Source organism: Benincasa hispida, chromosome 9, assembly GCF_027475165.1.
Source record: "Benincasa hispida cultivar pf3 chromosome 9, pf3_genome.v1.1, whole genome shotgun sequence".
Classification (NCBI taxonomy): domain Eukaryota; kingdom Viridiplantae; phylum Streptophyta; class Magnoliopsida; order Cucurbitales; family Cucurbitaceae; genus Benincasa; species Benincasa hispida.
This window is the reverse complement of record NC_143486.1, coordinates 82764781-82787409: the sequence shown is the minus strand read 5'-3', so window position 1 is coordinate 82787409 and position 22629 is coordinate 82764781. Positions and strand designations below refer to the sequence as shown.

The 22629-nt window shown below is 37.7% G+C and overlaps 1 protein-coding gene across 2 annotated transcripts; it reads left to right on the top strand.

Annotated features, from left to right (window-relative positions):
- The first annotated feature begins 3340 nt into the window (after positions 1 to 3340).
- On the top strand, positions 3341 to 22473 carry LOC120086538 (Calcium-binding EF hand family protein). Of its 2 annotated transcripts, none has more exons than XM_039043238.2 (13): positions 3341 to 3948; positions 4663 to 5746; positions 7451 to 7669; positions 7768 to 7994; positions 8414 to 8488; positions 18072 to 18143; positions 18220 to 18318; positions 19268 to 19339; positions 19429 to 19543; positions 19820 to 19888; positions 20042 to 20345; positions 20447 to 20528; positions 21659 to 22473. In XM_039043238.2, exons 1-13 carry the CDS (start codon positions 3829 to 3831, stop codon positions 22241 to 22243), a joined length of 3123 nt encoding a protein of 1040 aa, XP_038899166.1. In that variant the 5' UTR covers positions 3341 to 3828; the 3' UTR covers positions 22244 to 22473. The 2 variants fall into 2 exon arrangements, with proteins under 2 accessions (XP_038899166.1, XP_038899165.1); XM_039043237.2 differs by having other exon boundaries at positions 20444 to 20528.
- Positions 22474 to 22629: the final 156 nt, after the last annotated feature.

The following is a 22629-nucleotide window of genomic DNA, read 5'->3' as shown; positions in this document are numbered from 1 at the left end:
AATCAATGTTAACAGTAAACGATGTTAATATTTAACAATGATATTTCGTGGTCTGTCTTACACAATCTCATTGTGTAGAACACCCTCGCTCACATGTCTGTACATAAATGAACTGATCACATTGTTTATGACACTTTATAACATTTGTAACAATCATAAAGCGGGTCGTATTCGATAGTATATCCATAAATAGGTACCTAACCTAATTCAAGTACTATAGATGGTTTAGGCTATTTTACTCGAACTTATCTAGTTTATGTCTCAACATAAAGTCCAAATATTCATAACAATAGCCAATGGTTTGTAGTTTATTGGATTTAGAATTATTAAACAATTAACAACACTTGTCTGAATAAACTTCATATATGTTTACTGTTTACAAAAGTACGACTTTTAGGACATACAACCTAATATATTCAGAATCATTTAATTTTAAATGAGCTAGAAATAAGCACTAGAACCCATCTTGAAATGCAAGTCCCCCCCCCCCCCCCCCCCCCCCCCCCCCGTGTGAATGAAACTGTACTATAATCTTTGAAAGATATGGCCAATCACTTGGTTTGGATAATAATTATCTGAGGCTAAAATACAAAAAGCATCAATAACTCGAGATCCCATTGATAGTACTAGTGGAGTCTTCAAACAGAGCTAAGTATTCCCCATGAATGAAGTCAAAAGTTGTTCATGAGGTCCACCAGAAAAAAGAGAAGAGAACAAAGTAGTGTCTAAAATCATTAACCCATGGAGAAGCATCAATAACTTAAGATCCCATTGATAGTACTAGTGGAGTCTTCAAGCAGAGTTAAGTATTCCCCATGAACGAAGTCAAAAGTTGTTCATGAGGTCCACCAAAAAAAAGAGAAGAGAACAAAGTAGTGTCTAAAATCATTAACCCAGGGAGAACCAGAGTAATTTAGGGACTGTTTGAGGTGCCTAGTTGAGATAAGATATCTCGAAGTTCATATGTCTGTACAGTTCATATATATGTGGAGTTCATATGTCTGTATTTGGGGTGCAAAGTTATTTAGTTTGATTTCATATGTCTGTGTTTGGGATGCAGAGTTGAGTTCATATGTCTGCGGTATTTGGTGCAGTTTTTTTTAACTCTAAATAATCTAATTTTATGATTACTGTTTTTGTTTTGAAACTTTTTTATTTAATAATTCTACTCATCTTTGTTTGAATAAAATATGGATTGCAATTTTTTCTTTTAATTTTTAAAGCTTTTCTTTCTTTTTTTTAGGTAATGAACAACAATTAATCCATTACATTTCTCAAGGAAATATGGTTAAATAAAATGAAAAACCAAAGAGAAATCAAAACTCTTTATTCCTAATTTTTCTCCATGAATTTCATTCATCTTCTTCTTTTTCTCCTTTTGTTGCTCTGTATTTTTAATTTATTTTAATTGAATCTCTTTCATCATCTTAACAACCAATGAAATGTTACCACATTTCTTCAATAATTCCACTTTCAATTTCTCCAAATTTAGAGGATCATCATAGAACAAATCTCCATTTTCACCAATTTTTGCTAGAAAATGTTCCAGAAAAAAATCTTCATTTTATGGTTTTTTTTTTTTTTTTTTTTTTTTTTTTTTTTTTTTTTAATTATGTTACATACTTCTCAAGTATATACGTGCTTTTTCGTCTAAATATTCTTAAAATTTATTTGATATGTGAATTCAATTAAATAAAAAATATATTTTACAATTTTTTACATATAAATATTGCACATGATATAGAAAAAATACTATTATTTATATAATCAACAATCCTACCACACAGTTTAACAGCCATCAGTCTTATAATAGTCGAAAGTGGTTGTTGAAGTTAATTATCGAAGATGATTTTCGCTAGAGTTTATAATCGAAGGGGGTTGTTGGAGCTTGAAGTTGGTCGCATGAGAGTGGTATTGAAGTTAGTCATCAAAATTATGTGGTTGGAGCTGGTTTTTGAAGCCTAGAGTTGATCAAGCGAAGTTGGTCGTTGAAGTTGATCATGGAAGATGATTTTCGTCGGAGTTTGTAGTCGGAGGTGGTTGTCGGAGTCTGAAGTTGGTTGCATGAAGATGATATTAGAGTTGGTTGTCGGAGTTTGTCGTCGGAGGTGGTTATCGAAGTTGGTCGTCGGAGTTGCTCGCTTGAAGGCGGTCATCGAAGGTGATTTTCGTCGGAGTTTGTAGTCGGAGGTGGTTTTTGGAGTCTATAAGGTGGTTATCAGAGTTGGTCATCAGAGTTTGTTATCGAAGATGGTTGTCGGACCCAGAAATTGGTCTGCACGAAGGTGGTCGTTGAAGTTGGGTCACTAGAGTTTTCATCGGAGGTGGTTACCGGAGCTTGGAATTGGTTACCGAAGTTGGTCGTGCAAAGGTTGTGTGGAGACCAAATTTGGTTATCGAAGTTGTCATCGAAGGTGGTTGTCGGAGCCATTAAAAATATTGGAAGAAGGGAGAATTGGGGTGTGTTGGTAAATTGCACCAACTAAACTCCACCAACATTTAAAGTTGGTGAATCAAACATTGAGTTAGAGTTAGTATATTATACCAACTCAACTCATCACATGTTAATGAGTTAAACACCCTCTTAATTTTCTTGTAAATTGTTGCACAAAAATCAATTCGAGTTTCGAATAATCTGCCTCAACTTGTTCTTCTGCTGAAGATCTTATATCAAGTGTATGGACACGTGAATTACAAAGGTTGACATGAAAAGTAAACCATAATATTATCCATTAACAATGTTATAATTTATATAACACAAGTGATTTTTTTAATCCTTTGAAAAAAAAGGGAAAAGCAACAAATGAGTGAATCCTTTTTGTTTTCTTTTCTACTTTCTGAATTTCTGTATTACTTTGTGGTTTTAATTTCCAAATTTATCTCTGTACAAATTTTGAGAAAAAGATTTTTTTTTATAATTGTCCAACATACTTGAGAATGGTGGCAAACTAAAAACAAGAATGTAGTGATATCGATCCTAATAGAAATCATTAAAATAACTTTGATAAATGATATGTAAGCAAATTAATAGTTAGAGTTAAACTCATATTTTCATAATTTTTTTTTTAAAATATCATTTTCATAAAAGTTTAGCTATTGGAAAAGATGGTTAATATATGTGTATATATATTAGAGCATAGCTTATAAGAGACTAGATCTTTCAAATGAACATAAAGCTTTTTTTTAAAAAATAAAATAATAAATATAAAACTTATTTCAATGATAACTGACATTGTAATAATTAAAAAAACACATATTAAAATATTGATTAAAAGAAGAAATATGTCATATACCAATTCTCACACAAGCAAAAGGAAATATTGGAGTAAGATTCAAACTTACCTATAACCATAATGAAATATGTCATACACTAATTCTCTCATTTTTAATGAAATGTGGTTTTTCTTTTCCATTCCATAAAAAATAAAGGAATTAAATATGTTATTTCCGGTTACTAAGCCAGCGAGATCGAGAGGGGAATTTGGTCTGTAGAAATGGTTCTGGTTACCTGAATTTTCCTTCATTTTTGATTCCTTTCCTTTCTTGTTCGGTATATTGGCAATCGGCTTCTTGTCATCTCTCACTTTTCCACCATCGCTCGATCCCGCGCTTCAGACCGCAGCTCATCCCTCAACTAGCACTACAATTTCTCCACAGACCTAGCATCTCATCATTTCCCTGCGCTCCTTCTTACTGCTATGTTTCAATTGTCAATTCTCCACTGGGATCATTGTTTCATAACTGCCTACGAGGATTTTCTGAAGGAAGTTTGATCTACTGTGTTTTTGTGTGTGCTACCAGCGGGATCCAATCCAGGAGGGGACTAATATGGATCAGTTCGATGCATTCTTTAGGAGAGCCGATTTGGATGGTGATGGAAGAATTAGTGGAGCTGAAGCTGTCGCTTTCTTTCAGGGCTCCAATTTGCCTAAAAATGTTCTTGCGCAGGTTCCGTTCTTTGCTCTATACTCCCTCTTGCGTATTCTCTTATTCGGATTTCTCACGGGTTATTTATCTTAGATCAATGGCGTCCATGTACTTGGATTAGGTTGCGAATTCGAAATCCATAAATTGCTCGTTTTTCACTTCATTACTTTGTTTCTCGGTATCAAAAATTGAGGTGCCTGCGCCTTGTGGAAGGGTTTGTGAAATAGGTGGTTACCAGTATCTTTTAGGAAAGTTCTGGTGTTTAATTTCCTACCTAGAGTTTTTTGTTGAGTTTTTTCTTTTTATGAATCTTTTTACCCATTGAAATGTAATATTTAGATATAATTTGTCACGCATTCCGCCGTCAGACCTTGTGGTTGTAATCTATAGCTTCCGCACGAGATTGAATTGACAATCTTCGTGCACTTCATTTTCCTGATATGGTCAACGGATGCTGCTTTAGTCTGGTTGTACAATAGAAGCTTTAACAATCTTGCGTCGGTATTTTATTTAAGTCACTGGTGCATATTGTCTGTAATGTGTTGAAGCTATTATGTTAAGAGGCTTGTCCTTTTACTTGATACTCCCCTACTAAATATCTAACTGTAAAAAAGATGAAGCCTCTAATTGTATTCATTATCTACTGGCACCATTTAATAAGAAATGCTAACATGCTTACAAATCTGTCATTCTGTAAATGGTTTTGCCAATCAACGTTATCTTCTTTACTTGCAGATATGGATGCATGCTGATCAGAGAAAAACAGGTTTCCTTGGTCGACCGGAATTTTATAATGCTCTCAGACTCGTGACTGTTGCTCAAAGCAAGCGAGAGCTAACACCTGAGATTGTAAAGGCAGCACTATATGGTCCTGCTGCAGCGAAAATCCCCCCACCAAAGATTGATCTACAGGCTATATCTGCCCCTCAATCAACTTCAGTGCCTGCTGCATCTCCTCCACAGATGAGTAGACCTGCACCAACGGGATCTCAAAGTTTTGGCTTTAGAGGACAAGGGGTTCCAAATGTGGGTGTGAATCAGCAGTATGTTTCAGCCCAGCCAAACCCTTCAATGAGGTTACCTCAAGCCACACTTGGTGGTCTACCTGGTGGTGTTGCTTCCAATACGCAAATGGTTATTGCTTCTGAACCCTCTGGAGGAGGAAATGTACTGGGTTCAAATCTTTCAAACCCAAATGATTGGCTCAGTGGAAGGCCAGGCAGCGGCCCTGCTGCTGGGCCTAGAGGAGTTAGCCCTTCCGTGCCTTCCCCAGCTACGTCGTTATCACCAGCTTTGATGACTTCACAGCCTATGCCTAATGATAGAGCACCAGCTGTTACTGGTAATGGATTTGCTTCTAAGCCAGCATTTGGGGCTGACATGTTTTCTGTTACTCCATCTCCTCCTAGACCGGAATCTTCTGGACTCACCAATGCAGCTAATAATAGTATTGGTCCGGCAGCGATTGTTCCAGTCTCCAGTGTATCCCAACCTTTAAGTAAGCCCAACTCAATGGAGTCATTGCAGAGTGCATTTATTTCAAGACCATTAGCTGGTTCACAGTTTCAGCTATCTCAGTCATCACTGGAACCTAACAAGGATGTTCGAGCAACAGGTCCATCGCCACTTGTATCCTCTGGGATCACAACTGGAGCCAGGAACTCTACTTCTGAAAATGCACAGTTTACTTGGCCAAAGATGAAACCAACTGATGTTCAGAAGTACACAAAAGTTTTTATGGAAGTAGACACTGACAGAGATGGTAGAATTACCGGTGAGCAGGCACGGAATCTATTTTTAAGTTGGAGGTTACCTAGAGGTATATACTTCCTTAATTCTTTTATTTAAAAATTAAAAAATTAAAAAATTTAAATCTATACCGTGAATCGCAAGCTACTCACTTTCATGTAGCGATCAATTTAGTGTGGTTTTGTGATAATTTTTTTTTTCCGGGGGGGGGGGGGGGGGGGGGAGGAATTTGTTCTTTCTTCATTATTAATCCTTTGAGATTCTTTATTTTAAAATTTTTATTTCGTTCATTTTTAGACCATGTAAGGAACACGTAGTTTGAAGCTTGAGTATTGTTATATCACTTTCATATGCTTGTCGGGAAATCATTGTGGATAGCCTTTAAGCCGACCCATTTTTCTCCATCCTAGGTAACACAACTGTCCGGCATTCCATTTGTCAGAACAATGGGTAGGTAACTCAGTCTATATTGGAGCTTGCCTTCTTTTTGTCAGAATTCAGGTCATATCTGGACAATTACTAGTTTTTAAATGGAGTTGCACTCTAAAGAGCTCATCAAGTTACATGTCACTAGCTTTGAAACACGACATTACATTGAAGATTAAGTTTCGGATCCCCAGCTTCAAAATGAAGACCATGGAGGTATAGGATGAGAATCTTGCCATTTGGAACTTAGGCCATAGGAGAAACCTTAATCTGATGAGGAATTGAAGAATGAGCTCATTTACTTCCCTCAATTGATGATCATTAGACTATGGATAGGGAGGGTTCTAGTTTTGGAGCATTGGTAAGTCTATGTTCAACTGCATGATCAATCGATTGCAAGCTCTTTCAAAAAGGAATTTCAAAGTTTATTTGGAAGTGGAAGATCCCAAAGAGTTATTTTCTCTTTTTGGACTTTCTCCATAATAAGTTTAATTCTTTGGATAGAATACCCAAAAATATGGTCGGAGAATTTCTATGGGTCACAGAACTGAAGGATATTCAATGAATAGGAATGGGATTGGGGAGTTGATTTTCTCTTACGGTGTGTAAGTATTTGTTCTTATTGCTGTTCTTTCTCTAACTTTTTTTGCAGCTACAATCACTTTATAATTAACTCCATTTTATGGGTTTTTCTGAACTCCTCAAAGGGAGGTTTAGATTTTGTATCTAAAATTTCTCTTAATTCATGAAGTCAATGAAACAAGAAACATTAGAGAGAGTTAAACAAACCTAGCGGGGGTTAAACAAACTTTTGAGGATACCTTCTCTATTCCACAAAAAACTTTTGAAAGAAACCTTCTCCTTGTGTCAAATTCCAGAGTTAGCCTGCATGTTCTTATAGTTTTTGCAATTGTTTCTCTTTTGTTACTTAGGTCAATTCCAGAGTTTTAATAACTTCTAGTTAGGGAGGTTTCCTCTCTCTTCTATTTTGGTATTACACGGAAAAAGGAGGAAATGAACATATAAAGGTTATGGTTGTTTTCACCTTGATATACAAAAATGTTTGTTTTTTTTTTTTCTTTTCCTTCTCCCTTCTTTTTCTAATATTGGCAACTCCTTTTGCAGTTAGACATAATTTGAGTGTTTGGGAACATATTTGCTTTCTAACGTAATGCCAGGAAGATAGTTTTAGTTTAAGAAATTGACATATACTTTTCTGTAATCCCTAGGAAGTTATGCCCATGCCCCTTTTTTCCCCCTTGTTTCACTGAAGCTCTTGTAAAGTTGCTTTTGTGGATATTCTTTTAATTTATTATACATACTCAAGCTATGTTTCATATTCTCTCAGAGATCTTGAAGCAGGTGTGGGACTTATCTGATCAAGACAATGACAGCATGCTTTCTCTCAGAGAGTTTTGTTTTGCTTTATATCTAATGGAACGTTACAGGGAAGGACGACCTCTTCCAGCTGTGCTTCCAAATAATGTTATGTTTGATGAGACTCTGTTGTCCATGACAGGACAATCTAACATTGTCCATTCAAATGCAACTTGGGGTCCTCGTCCTGGTACTTACCAAAGTTGTCAATTGTACTTATTTTCTTTTGCCCTCTTATTTCTCTCTCTTTTTTTTCTTTTGCCTTTTGCTCTAACTCGTTGAAATTAGGATTTGGACAGCAGCAACCTCAGGTCACTGCTCGGTCAATGGCACCGACTGCAGGATTGAGACCCCCAACAAATGTACCTGCTTCGAAGGCAGATGGTGCTAAACTATCCAATGATCAGAAATCAAGGGCTCCAGTGTTGGACGATTCATTTCTGGACCAGTCTGAGAAGGGCCAACAGAATTCGGTTAACTTAAATGCTCAAGATGCTATAGCATCTGAGAAAAAGGCATGTTCTAATGATTACAAATATTTACAACTAATAGCAAAATATTACAGTCTATCTGTGATAGACCGCGATAGACAGTGATAGACGACATAGATAGTAATCTATCGCTGTCTATCACAGATAGACTGTGATATTTTGCTATTATTTGTAAATATTTTGGTTCATTTTCCTATATTTGAAAATAGCCCATATTTAATTTAATTTTTTTTAAATATTATTATTATTATTTTAAAAAAATGAAAACAAAAAGAGAGGACCTAGCATCTTCTTATTGGGAATGCGGAATTCTAAATTTTCCCCTTATATCATGTTAAGTATATACTTCCTTTTCTCGTTTTCCTCATGAATTCAGGGTTGACATATTTTCACCTGCTTTGTAGTATTATTCTCTCTAATGCTTCTTGTTTTGTCCTTGATAGGTTGGAGAGACTGCAAATGTTATTTTGGATTCAAAAGAAAAGATTGAATATTATCGCACAATGATGCAGGAACTTGTAAGTACTCTTTACTGCTCTTTGCTTTCAGTTTCTTAATAGTATGTGTGCAATATGCAATTCCAAATCTAAGTTAATTCTACAAGCTACACACATTTTTTTCCTTTTTATTGTGTTTCAATATTGGTTACTCATGCTAAAATAGGTATAATCGTATAGTAGTCATTGTCTCTGTATGAGTTCACGTCTAGATCTGATCACTTAAATTTAAAAGGTGTAAGTTCCTGATTAAATTTGGCTTGATAAATATTAAATACTCCCTTTCTAAGCACCGCCACCAATCTATGACTGACTACAGCCACTTAATCATGAACCACTCAATCCACATGGCATTCCCATATTTGGAACAATGGAAATTTTGTTGGGCATGTTGACATTTTTCTTTGCCAGAACTGAGTTAAATTGCATTTCAGGAACCTTTTTTCAGCCTCTTACCTTATCAACCCACTGTCATGCGAGCTGCTGACTTGTATGATTGTTATAACGTCATTTTATTCATCAATGGAAATAGTTTAGGAATGACTCCTTTTCAACCATAATAGTTGGAGAATGAAAATGATTTTACTGCTTAGTTTTCTGTTTTTGGAAAATAAAATTGCATTAAAAAGGGAGGATAATACGAAAAAGTGGGGAGGACAAGACGTTCAACCAACTCAACTAGAAACGAAGTGCGAATACTTAAAACAATTACAAATAGTTCTTATCCAGAGTATGCCAGTGGCCAAGTTTGTTTGTTTTTAATTATTATTTTTATAAGAAGAAAATACTGTCTGACTGTTTATCCATCGCTACACTACATACATTTAAAAATCCTGTTTCTTCCACACTAAATCTGCCAAAAAATAGCCAACAGACAGCTGATCCACAAAACTCTGGCTTTGACATTGAATTTCTGATTTGCAAACCAATGAAGCAAGATGTCAACGATGCTAGGGAGGCAGCACCGCAGACATTTGAAGTAAAAATCACTCTACCAAGTAATGGTAGAAAGGACAATGAAAGAGGAGATGGTTCTAATCTTCTATCCAATCTTTACATAAAGTAGGTCGGTTTGGAGGGTTGCATTAGGGTGCATTTTTCTGATTGTCACAAGTGCTTTCATTCTGACATATACTCTGATACTATCTAGATGAAACCTTTCACTTTTTTGGTCAGTTTCAAACTCCTTAAAAATTTAGTAATGGACCTGGGATTGGAGAATAATCTCCACATTACTCACGAGGGAAACAAATATTGATTTACAAGAAAATCTCCGTGTTTTATTACAAGCTCAAGTTTTGCGCGTTTAAACCTATCAAAATATCTTTAAGAGTTGTGATGTATAAAAAATACTCCAATATTTTATTCAAAGAAATGTCAGTTCGAATACAGTTGCCAAAGGGGCCAATTCATAGAAGTAAAACAACTAGGTTTAACCCCACAGTAAACCAACCAACTCAACCAAGCTAACCAAATACCAGTTTGCTTACAGAAAGAACACAAATTACAATGAAATATAAGACTAAGAATAACCCAGGATAAAAGACATTACCGGAAGCAACCCCTACATCAAATTGTTCCATATTTCAAGTTTTAGGATGCCAAGACAAACTCATCAGGAGCATTAGGGAAGATATCTGAGACATTGAAAGTGGTGCTAATGTGCATGGAAGAAAGATCAACTCTCTAAGCATTGGGGATGAATCTTCCAACACAGGAAAAGGACCAATCTTCTTATTGGTTAGCTTGGAGTGGACGTTGGATGGTGAATAATATTTTTTCAACGGGACCATTACAAGATCACCAACTTGAAATTCCTAAGAACGCCTAGGAGCATTTGCTCGAGTTTTATAAGAATAGTTGACTTCTCAATATAGCGATAAACCTCTTGATGTAACTCTTGAACTTTGGCCATAAGCTTCACTTTCCCCCTCAGATCATTTGAAGAAGGCAAGTTAGCAAGGTCTTTGGGGCGAGAGAAATAATAGAATCTTCATGGGAGGAAGAGCTCCAATAGAGATGCTTGGTCTTTTGTTAGATTCTGTCTCTCTCTAGGCCTTTATGTAATTACTTGTTTTAGGTCTTAGTCTTATTTGACTTGATTGAAGCCCCTTCTTGTGGCTGGCTGGCTCCATTTTTTTAAAAAAATTTATTTTTAAAAATCCTGTGTATTCTTTTATTCTTTTCTCAATGAAAGTCGTGTATTTCGTTTATTTTAAAAAAAAAGGAAAAGAAGTTAGCAAGGTCAACAGTTAAACAATGAAAACGAGTGTAAACTATTTCAAAAGGTGACTTCCCCTTGGAATGATTAATCATATGGTTAAAAGAAAATTATGCTTGAGCAAGAAAGCTGCCCACTGGTGAGGTTTGTCACCACCAAGATAACACAAAAGATATTATTATTATTACTATTTTTAAGTGCAAAAAGGATGTCGTTCTCTCTCCACTCCCACCCAACCCTTCCTTCACCCTCCCTCGTCGGACATGAGTTCTCTGACAACCTTGCAAAGATGTCGAAGACCCTATCACAGTCTTTTTTTATCGAAAAGAAAGCTTTCTCCATTGAACTTGCTCCTCGTTTCGATGGTACACAAATGAAAATCACAGAATTCAACTGCAATAAATCATTTTTCATCTCCATCACACATCCCTGTGTCAAATGGCTCACAGACCGTTTCAAGGAACTCAACTATGCACCCTTGAATCAGAGATTTTTCAAGGAAACACGCATGGAAGGATTTACCATCTAGGTAGAAAAGACACAGAATCGACGAGGGATCATTGCAGAAGTTGCCAAACTAGAGAACAATGGAGGGCTTAATAAGCTATTAATACCCTTTGGAAAAGATAGAAAAGGATGGAAAGGCTTCTTATATCTCTCCTCATTACTTTTTCACCTACCTCACCGGCCACCAATAACTCATCAAAGTCAACTCAACATCATCCACTTGCCGTCCATACGAAAAAGGATCCCCCCCATCTTACAGAGCCATCCTTGGCAAAGATAAACCACTAACCATCGAGACTACAAAGCCTTCAAAGACTACCCTTTACCTGCCGGCAGAGACCAACCTCGACACTTCCATTGTTGTCTATAGAAAATCTTTTCACGACGATTGGTACCGTATCAACAAAGCTCTTCAACAACACATCGGCCACTTCTGTGCTGTTAACCCATTCTTAGCGGATCAAGCTATCCTTAGATGCGAAGGCATGGACCAAGCGAAAATCCTCTGCAATTTCAAAAGTTGGTACAAGGTGGGGAAATTCTCACTGAAATTTGATTGGTGGAACCCCTGACACAGCCTACCAGAATCCGGTTGTTCCATCTTACGGTGGATGGATAAAAATGAAAAACTTTCCGTTACATAGATGGGACAAAGATACCCTAAGGATCATTGGTGACCAATGTGGGGGTTTTGTTGAGACTGCAAAGAAGACCCTCTCGAAATTGGACCTCATGGATGCATCGATCGAAGTCCCGGCAAATCACCAAGGTTTTATCCCAGCTGGGGTTTGGCTCCTTTCCTCATCTAATACTCCCCTGGTCGTCTAGATCGACCCTTACTTTGTTGCAGAAAACCACATCTGTTACTCTAATGAGGTGCACGGAGCAATCCTGCCGGCGAACTACTCCAACACAGTCAACGATGACAAGATTGTACCCTGCCCAATTGCCAGAGCAGTCCTAGATGCTGCTCCATTGAAGACAATAGGCCTTGTTTGAACCTCATCTACATAGCATGGTTTGTCGTTTTCTTCTACATCAATTGATGGGCCTAGCTTTTCCGCCATCATAACTCCTCTAGGCCCAACAGATCCACCTTTAAATAATAGCACAACAGAGCCCAACTCTTTTCCTTTTAACGCATCAAGCCTTCCTGTGGGCCAAACATCACCCACCGATGAAAACCCAAACGAACCTACCCTTCCTCCCTCCTGTTCTCCACCCAGTCCATTTGTGGATTTTGGCCCACACCCATCCCCACCGAATAGCCATGGCCCAAACCTTAAACCCACACCCCTGCCTCTTCAACAAGCCCATCATACCCTTCTCCCTCCTGTTCCCTCCCATGATAACACCTCTTCCCCGACTCTTTCTTCCTTCCTCGAACCATCACAAATTTCCGACTCTCCGAATAAAGTTGCCGTCGCCATTCATAGCTCACAAACTTTCCTCGTCCTTGGCACAAAGCCCGTCTGCAGACCACCTCTCATGGAAGCCGTTGCCCCCAATCCTTCTCGAAGTCCTGTACACAACTCCAAAAAACCCTCCCCTTTCACGGCTGGCACTAAACATTCCATAACTATCATTCCCGTACATTCCGAATACGATTCTGATTGTTTCCTTTCTAGCCCTCTTCATTGTGAACTGGGTTCACCCCCTAGTGAGGAAAACCCATGGCCTAATTACTACTCCTAACTCTTCCGCCCAAACTTTCCCTCCACGAACCCTTCAGCCCATTTGACTGCTTTGGCACCATGGTTTGAAGAATGTGGACTTTGCATCATGTCCATCCCGAAGAAGAAGAATAAAAACAAGCTCACCAACAAACAAAAGAAGGGGCTTCGGGAGGTTAGAAATTTGGAATGCTAAATCACATACGAAAAGAAAGCTAAATCCATGCTTCAGGAGGGGTCACGATCCACTTAATGTTGATTCTTTCATGGAATGTCGAAGGCATCAACTTGTGGACAAAACGAGTCACAGTAAAGCGCATGATCACTAAACTAAATCCTGCCGTAGTGATTCTTCAAGAAACCAAATGTCGGGACATAGATGCTGTCTTCATCAAATCACTATGGAGATCCAGGGGTATTGAATGGGCGTCCCAAGATGCGATAGGAGCTTCCGGTAGCATTCTTATTATGTGGAATGCATTATCTTTCACGGCCTCCTCCATCACTAAAGGTGCTTACACTCTAACTCTCCTTTTCACTTTTGCTGACGGCTACAATCTATGGATTACAGGGGTGTATGGTCTGTCCGTTGAACAAAACAAAGAATACTTCATCACTGAGCTCGATGATCTTTACTGTCTTGTAAAAAAGAATGAAAATTGGATTATTGGGGGTGATTTCAACCTCATTCGCTGGCCTCATGAAATATCAAATAGATGCACACCCAATAGTAACATGGCAGCTTTCAAAGCCTTTATCAACCGTCGGGGGCTCATCGATTTGCCTATGATAAACTGCCTATACACTTGGACTGATTTTAGATCTTCTCCAACACACACAAGGATCAACCGGTTTCTCATTACCGATTCCATCATCAATAAGTTCCAAGATATTTCATTGAAAAGAATAGACAGACCAACTTCCGACCATCACCCTCTCCTCTTGACACTTGGTAAACAAAAATGGGGCCCTTCCCCTTTCGAGAATATGTGGCTCAATCACAAAAGCTTCCTTCCTTTTGTTACTGAATGGTGGACAAACCACCCTTGTATTGGTCACCCTGGGCACGGTTTCATCAACAAATTGAAGGGGCTGAAACAAGCAATTAAAGATTGGAGTGTTGCCACTTTTGGAATTATAGAGGGTAGGCGTGAAGCTCTTCAAAGGGAGCTTTGCCAAATCGATCTTGTCGCAGAAATTGGCCCTTTGTCAGCATCCCTCGTGAACCGGAGACTCGAGATTAAAGACCAAATTCAGTCTATCGATGTTTATGAGGAAATCAAATGGAGACAGAGATACAAATCTATTTGGCTGAAGAGTGGTGATGAAAATACTTCTCTCTTCCACATGTTTGCTGCTGCAAAGAAGAGAAAAAGTTGTATCGCTGAAATCATTAGTGAACAGAATGTTTGTTTGCTGCAAGATGAGGAAATTGAAGCAGAATTCTTCTCTTTCTACAAATGACTATTCACCAAATTGCCTCGGAATAGATTTCTGCCACATCCTTTGACTTGGGACCCTATTGACATTGAGCAAAGCACCTCCTTTGAAGATCCCTTTACCGAGACAGAAATTTGGTTGGCTATTAAGGCTTTGGGTACTAACAAATCGCCGGGGCCCGATGGTTTCACCGCAGAATTCTTTAAAAAATCATGGAACATCCTTAAGAACGATATACTTAGCGTGTTCCAAGATTTTTTTAAGAATGAAATCATCAACGGAAATGTTAACGAGACATATTTTTGCCTTATTCCAAAGATGATCGATGCCAAGAAAGTGGGGGATTATCAACCTATCAGCTTAACCACCTGCCTTTATAAAATCATTGCCCGTGTTCTATCAAACCGTCTCAAGAAAGTTCTCCCTTCTACCATAATGGCCTACCAATCTACATTTGTTAAAGGAAGACAGATCTTAGATGCCTCTCTGATTGCAAATGAGATTATTGAACATTGGCATACTAGTAAAGCCAAAGGAGTGGCGACCAAACTTGACATTGAAAAGGCCTTCGACAAGGTTGATTGGGATCATCTCGGCGAAATTTTGAAGCACAGAGGTTTTGGTAATAAGTGGCGACTCTGGATTCGAGGTTGCATCTCTTCCACCAATTTGTCCATCATCATTAATGACAAACCTAGAGGGAAATTCAAAGCCACTCGAGGCCTTCGTCAAGGTGATCCTCTCTCCCCGTTCCTCTTCATCCTTATTATGGACAGTCTTAGTACGATTCTCTCTTTGGCTAGTGATACCGGCCTCATTAGTGGCTATCATGTTCCTCGATCTACCCACAACATCACCCCCTTCTCTTTGCTAACGACACTCTCCTCTTCTCCTCCTACAATGAGAGTAAGATTGATAATCTTGTCAATCTTATCAGCCTATTCGAAGAAGCTTTGGGGCTGAATATTAATAGGCACAAGTCTGAACTTTTGGGGATCAATTGTGACGATACATGGGTTATTTCTATTGCTGGAAAATACAACTACAAAGTAGGACAGTGGCCTGCTACTTATCTGGGTCTTCCCTTATATGGTAAGCCTTCCTCCACTTCCTTTTGGCAGCCAATCTTGGAAAAGGTTGATAACAAATTAAACTCTTGGCAGGATAACTCTCTCCAAAGGTGGCCGTCAGATCCTTCTCAATGCCACTCTTGCAAACCAACCCATTTATTACCTTTCCCTCTTCCGCGCTCCCACAAAAATTACTGAGGGCATTGAATGTTCCTTCAGATATTTCTTATGGTCTGGCCATAGTGACAAAAAATCATCCTTGCCTCAAGAAACTATTGGATGAAGGGGGGCTGAATTATTTACATCAATCAGCACAGCAAAGCGCTCCTTGCCAAATGGCTATGGCATTTTCACCGTGAAAAGGATTCCCTTTGGCGTATTTTGGTCAAGGCCAGATACGGCTCACATCATTTTGACTTAGAGGCTTCTATTGGAAGGCCATCATCTTCTCGCGGTCCTTGGAAGTACATTCTTCAACAAAAGGACCTCATATATGGCAACATTCGTTACAACATTGGTAATGGCACATCAACTTCATTCTGGCACAATATTTTGGCTTGGTGATATCCCCCTCAAACAGGTCTTTCCAAAGCTTTATCATTTGGCGGGTAACAAAAAGGCATCCGTGAAGGAGCTTTGGAATTACGAACAATGCACTTGGAGGATGAATTTTAGAAGACTCCTCAAGGATGACGAAATTTTTGAATGGGCCGAATCCACATACGCTGTCCCTAATCTTCTCCACACTGATTGTGATGACGTATGGTCTTGGAAACTTGAGCCTAAAGGCTTCACCACAAAATCTCTGTACACTCACCTCATTTCCAGCCCGCTTGCCTCTTCAGAAATTTTATACAAGGCGATTTGAAACTGCCCTTGCTCGAGGAAAGTGAAATTCCTTCTATGGGAAGTGACCCATGCTTGCCTCAATACTATGGATAGGCTCCAAAAACGGTGCCCTTGGATTAGCCTTTTTCCCTCTTGGTGCTGCCTCTGCCAAAATAATGAATCTGTACAGCATGTGTTTCTTGATTGCCTTTTCATTAGCAAGATCCGGATCGAGGTTATGGAGGCTTTTGGCTGCTCTCTGGCTCTCCCTAATGATACTCAAAGCTGGCTTCTTTCGATTGTCTGTCATCACCCTTTCAAAGCTTCTAAGGGTCGTCTATGGCTGTGTATTATCAGTGCTGTTTTATGGAAAATCTGGGATGAAAGGAACTCTCGAATCTTCCAAGGAAAATCTCGATTGACAAAGGACATTCTTGATATTGGCATCCAATCTGTTTTTTTTTTGGGTGTAAAGATTTACTGACTACACATAGTCATAGCTTATCTTTTCTTATTGCTAATTGGAAACATTTTTTGTATACCCTCTAAATGAGGTCCTTTGATCCATTGTCTCCTTTGGATTTTCATTCAATCAATGAAATTGTTTTTTAAAAAAAAAAAAAAACAAAAACAAAAACAAAACAAAAGATTTCCAAGAGTGCAGTTGTGACCTTTGTTTGGCCTAGTTTGGGGATGGCTTGTGGTGGTAGTAAGAAGACTTTCTGCCAAAGTGTTTTCTAAGAGACTTTAAGAAAACTTATAAATTGAACATCCCACTTTGTTAGTAATCCCTGGAGTATGCTTGATAGCAAAGTCAAAGCATTCTAGTAATTGCATCCAACTGGAATACATATGACATATTCTTTTGAGAATGTAATAATTCTTTACCAAGCAAATAGTGTTTCCATTACTTCAAAGCATGAACTAAGGAGTAAACTTCCTATTTATAAACGCTCCATTTCTGATGTGCTTCACTTAGTTTCTCACTATAAAATTCAATTGGGGTGGTTCACTTGGCATCAAACAGCTCCACCAAAATTTCAAAAGGTTTGAAAAGATCAGGAAAGCCAAGAAGAGGAGTTGAACTAGGAATTGACAAGTTGTTAAGTGAAGAAAGATAGTTCTTTCATACAACAAGGTTACCGAAAGAACACAAATTACAAAAAATAAAAGACTAAGAATAACTCCAGGGTAAAAGACAACTCCTAAACAAGTTGCCCATTCAACTGCTTCCTGGAGTCCAGAACACCTGGATGTCTCTTTGATTAGTGTCAAGAAGTCAATCGTTCTTTTTGAACTTAGGTATCTCTACCATCTTCCAACTTGAATCTGACCCCTTGAACAAAGACAGATTTGCAGCGTGCTCTGCTAGACTATGGACTTCTTTCTCTTTTGGAGTTTTGATCTTTGGTGGACGAACCTTAGGATTCCATTAATACATAATTTTTATTACCTTCCAATTTGGGCTTGATTCAGAGATGGAGACTCATACTCACACTGAGGGTGCTCAAGTTTTAACTTTGAATTTAACATACCTGTATTTCTTCCTTCTGTGGGTTTTACTTTTATATGTCCGTGTATTCTATCATTTTTTTCCTCAATGAAAGCTCAATTATTCGTTAGATAAAAAGAATGTATTTGTTAGACTTGGAGTCGAGGCACAGGTATCGCAATACCACTATTTGGTTGACCCATAGGCCGGGGAGGGGTGGAAGTTTTTATGAAGGGGCTTCAGCTTAAATGCTAAATTTGGTATTTTTAGTAGATGTTTTCCTGAACTTTTTTCAAAAATATTTCCTGGCTATTTTCTCTTGCTTGTGTAATTAGTTTAATTTTACATCTAACCATTGTATTCTTCTTTTCAGGTTCTACACAAAAGCAGATGTGATAATAGATTAAATGAGATCACAGAAAGGGCATCTGCTGACAAGCGTGAGGTATTTTCTATTCTTCTTTTCTAGGTCCGCTATATTTGAGTGTTCTTTGTACTGATTTATGGCTTTTATATTGCAGGCAGAATCTTTGGGAAAAAAATATGAAGAGAAGTACAAGCAAGTGGCTGAAATAGCATCTAAGTTAACCATTGAAGAGGCGAAATATCGTGATGTTCAAGTAAAAATACACCTCTTGAAACTGTGCTTTGATTTTGTACTTGAGTTTTTCATGCATGTTCTTCAACCCTTTTATTGCATCTACTAGAGCTGGCTGGTTGATCTTATCATGGTTGGCGGCTGTCAATGTTCAGCGGTTAATTGGAAAGTTTGTTTGTCTTGATTCATTAGTCTTATGTGATCATCCAAACCCTTCTGATAACATTTGAGAATACAAATTTTGCTTTTTCTTTTCCTTAATATACTAGGTGGAAATTGCATGTGGCTTAAGCATTCATCACAAATACAAATTTATACACACTAATATGTTTGAAAAATAGCGGAAAGTACCACTTGAATTTTTTGCTAGCTAATTTAATAATTTCAGTGGATCTTCTACCATATTCACAAACCACTGTTTGTCCTATTTAAAAGTATATTACAGTTCTCTTTTAAACTCTTCTTATTCTTTAAGTGAACAACTAATAGAACATGTCAAATGACAATTTATTATTTTTTTTTTCAAGTTCCTTTATATCAATTCTTGATATAGGGATATTTATCTACCTTATATTATTTCATATATGATTGTCTATGTTAATTTATATGTGAGTTCCTCCCCATAATGCAAAGGTTTAACACATTCAATCAATCAATCAATATTATTCATTTATAGGCATGCTAGCCGAACTTAATTAAACACACAAAAAACCCATAAAATTAGAGATTACTAAATACATCTTTTTTTAGGAAGAGTTTATTGAGTGCATGTGCATCTTATTGATGAAAGAAAATCAGAAAAATTTCTATTGCTCGATAACCAGAAAAAGATGCATGCAGATGAAGATGATAGTTTTACACCACAAGACCAATGCTCATCCTTCAATAAACAAATTTTTTCCTTAGCCGCATTTGAGTCTCGTTTTCTCATTAGCGATCTTACATTCCCTTATTATTTGTCATTCTTCCAGGAAAGGAAGACAGAGTTGCATCAAGCAATTATTAAAATGGAACAAGGAGGAAGTGCTGATGGTATTCTTCAGGTCTGACTTTGCTAGATGGTTTCGTGCATCAATTTGCTAACGACCATTCTTTGTAGTTGTCTGATACTTATGCTTTTCTGCTTCTTCAGGTCCGAGCTGATAGAATACAATCTGATATTGAGGAGCTCATAAAGGCTTTAACTGAACGTTGTAAGAAACATGGATTTGATGTTAAGTCGGCAGCTATAATCGAGCTTCCAGTAGGTATTAGTCTCGCATTAGCCTGAGATTTATACTTTTGCTTCTTCTGTCTAGATTCCCTTAGGATCTGCTTTCAAAAGATTTCTTTTAGTCATCCCATTTCCTTTCAAGGTTCTTCTCTGCATTTTTTATTTTAAAAAAGTGTCTAGGAAATGTTTGGTAATTTGTTCCTGTACCGACTGAACATCATTTCTGGCATCATATGATCCATCACGCGTTCTAAGTGACTTGATGTATCTTGGTTTCTATTAATGACATTTTTCATCATGGATTTGATAGGTTGGCAACCTGGAATTCCAGATGATGCAGCTACTTGGGATGAAGAGTGGGATAAATTTGAAGATGAAGGTATGAAAGTGGTTCTTGACAAGTTATTTGCTTCTCTGCACTAACAATGTTGCACTTCTTGGTCTCAATTCATTATCAGCATACTTCGGCTGGTAATTTGATGGAAATACCTTATATCTTTTGTTGATATCAGTTAATTAATATACCTTTCAGGATTTTCCAATGATCTCAATCTCGATCCAAAAGGTGTTACTGCCTCAAAACCAAAAATGTCAGACAGTGAAAAGGATCTAGCAGATTATAACTCAACTCCTGATTCATCGTCAAATGCCAATGGCAAAACGGGGAACTACTTGAGTACCAACAATCGTGGCCTTGAGAGTGAATCTGTGTATAGCCACAGTGAAGATGAGTCAGCAAGAAGTCCATATGGCAGTCCAGCTGCTAAGACATCTCTAGAAAGCCCTTCTCATGAATTTTCAGATGCTGGTTATGAAAAAAGTCCGGAGGCGTATAGGTAATAATGGATTAATAATTTTATACTTTTTCCTTCATGCAGCTCTTTCATACATTCATCATTTTTATGTTATGGTTCTATGTTTATTTCTGGCACAGAAGTTTCAATGAGTCCACTTGGGGCACCTTTGACAATAATGACGATGTGGACTCAGTTTGGGGAATAAAGCCAGTTAATACCAAGGTAAGCCTGACAATTAGATATTTTATGTTGCTTTGCTGGGTTTGATAGATGTAGAGATCTGTTTGGGTTTATTATTTTCTTTTTAATGGGACTATTTGGTTTACCATCGGAAACTATTTTTTAAAAAGAAAAGATCTTGAGTATAGTCATTATTATTATTATTATTTACCGTTGCTTTTGAAAGTACCGTGGATCTAGTGTTTTTGTTTTTGTCCATAGTTGATGTCATATATTAAATATTTCATTAATTAACGTGATCAAACACTCAAAACATCATTCAACTTTTTATAAAAATGTTTTATGTAAGCGTGTAAGAAGGATAAATAGCAAATTTTATTTCATTTGCAAAAAAGCCTGTTGAAGCTGGAATGTTCAAGTGAAAACAGATGCTATCATAAAATTAATTCACGAACATGCTCTTGGTCTTTTGATGTTCCCATCTGTTCTTTGGGAATTTGCATGCATGCCCCTTATATTTCATTTTAGTAATATCAATGATGTGGTACATGGTATGACTTAGAAGTAGTTCAATATTTTCATTTTAAGAAGTAAATTGTGGTAGGGATATATGCCCATGGGCCTGCCCCTTCCAAAATCAGGATGCTGAGGGCACCGAGTTATAGCCCTGTTAGACTTGTTATTAGGATCCGTTCTGCATCCTGACCCCTGGGTGGTAATTTCTGAGATGATGGGATCTTAGAATAGACAGCCATCCGAAAAATTTTGTTGCCGTAGAATTTTAGATGTTAATCCTGGTGGATGAACTTCCATCAATAGTTGCTTGGTTAGACAGTCATTGAGAAATCAAAGGAAACAATTTTCGAAGTGTTCTTTGTACTTTCCTCCAACTTGTCATGAAGGGATTTACCGGTTTTACTTTCAGAAATTTACAATGGGAAACGTACTGATCTAGATTTCATGGAGAAGAGTCATTATGCGAATGCTTTTTAAACTGCCGAGTTTGTGGGTTGCTAATTCTACACGAAATTGTGTGATTGCTGAATTTGAAATCATAGTTGCCCGTGAATCATGATGCTCTCTCCAATTCTAGTGTCAAGTTGATTGCATACGTGATTTCATCCATGCCTTGAACACTTATTTCTTTCTTTTTATTTGATGCCATTACACAGGAGCCAGACTCTGAAAAGCACAGAGATTTCTTTGGAGCCAGTGATTTTGATACTAGTTCCGTCAAAACAGGATCCCCAGATAGCTTCTTTCAGAGAAAAAGCCCATTTTTTGAGGATTCTGTACCTCCCACTCCCCTCTCTAGATTCGGAAACTCTTCCCCACGCTATAGCGATGTGGGAGAACACTTCTTTGACAATTCCTCCAGGTTTGATTCTTTCAGCATGCAGGATGGCAGTTTTTCTCCACAACGTGAGAAGTTCTCTAGGTTCGATTCAATAAGCAGTTCACGTGATTTTGGCCATAATCAAGAGAAGTTCTCTAGGTTCGATTCAATGAGCAGTTCTCGTGATTTTGGCCATAATCAAGATAAGTTTTCAAGGTTTGATTCTATTAGTAGCAGCATGGACTACGGCCAGAGTAGCCAGAGGCACGCCAGGTTTGACTCCATTGGCAGCTCCAAAGATTTTGGCCACGGCGCCTTCTCTTTTGATGATGCAGATCCATTTGGTACCTCTGGTCCATTTAAAGTCTCATCAGAGAGCCAGAGTCCGAAGAAAAGTTCCGACAGTTGGAGAGCTTTTTAATCATTAGGTTCTGTTCGAGTTTATACTTGTATTGATTCTCTTGTTTTCTCCCATCTTGTCTTGTTCATTATAATCAGCCGGTTGCCATTTTTTTGGGTCTGTTTTTATGGCTTGGAAGAACATGAGCTGGATGGTCATATTTTTGTATGTTATGGTGGTGATGTATTGATTTCATGAAGTTGTTTATGATGACATGTTTTGAAAAAGAAAACACACTTCGATTGGTTCTCTTTTTGTGGGCAAGTTAGATGCAAGATTGCACATATGTTGCCTGAGATGGATACTTAATAATAAAGACAGATTGATGACTTATTCAAGTAGTTTGTTAATAGAGCAAAAGTGGCGGAATATTGCTCGCATTTGTTATGAAGAATACATGCATCTGA

Excerpts from the sequence above, each read along its gene's own strand:
- LOC120086538 (XM_039043237.2), top strand. The coding sequence starts at position 3,829 with ATGGATCAGTTCGATGCATTCTTTAGGAGAGCCGATTTGGATGGTGAT. Across the intron at positions 3,949-4,662 it reads CTAAAAATGTTCTTGCGCAG|ATATGGATGCATGCTGATCA; the intron begins GTTCCGTTCTTT and ends CTTTACTTGCAG. Across the intron at positions 19,544-19,819 it reads TATAATCGAGCTTCCAGTAG|GTTGGCAACCTGGAATTCCA; the intron begins GTATTAGTCTCG and ends TGGATTTGATAG.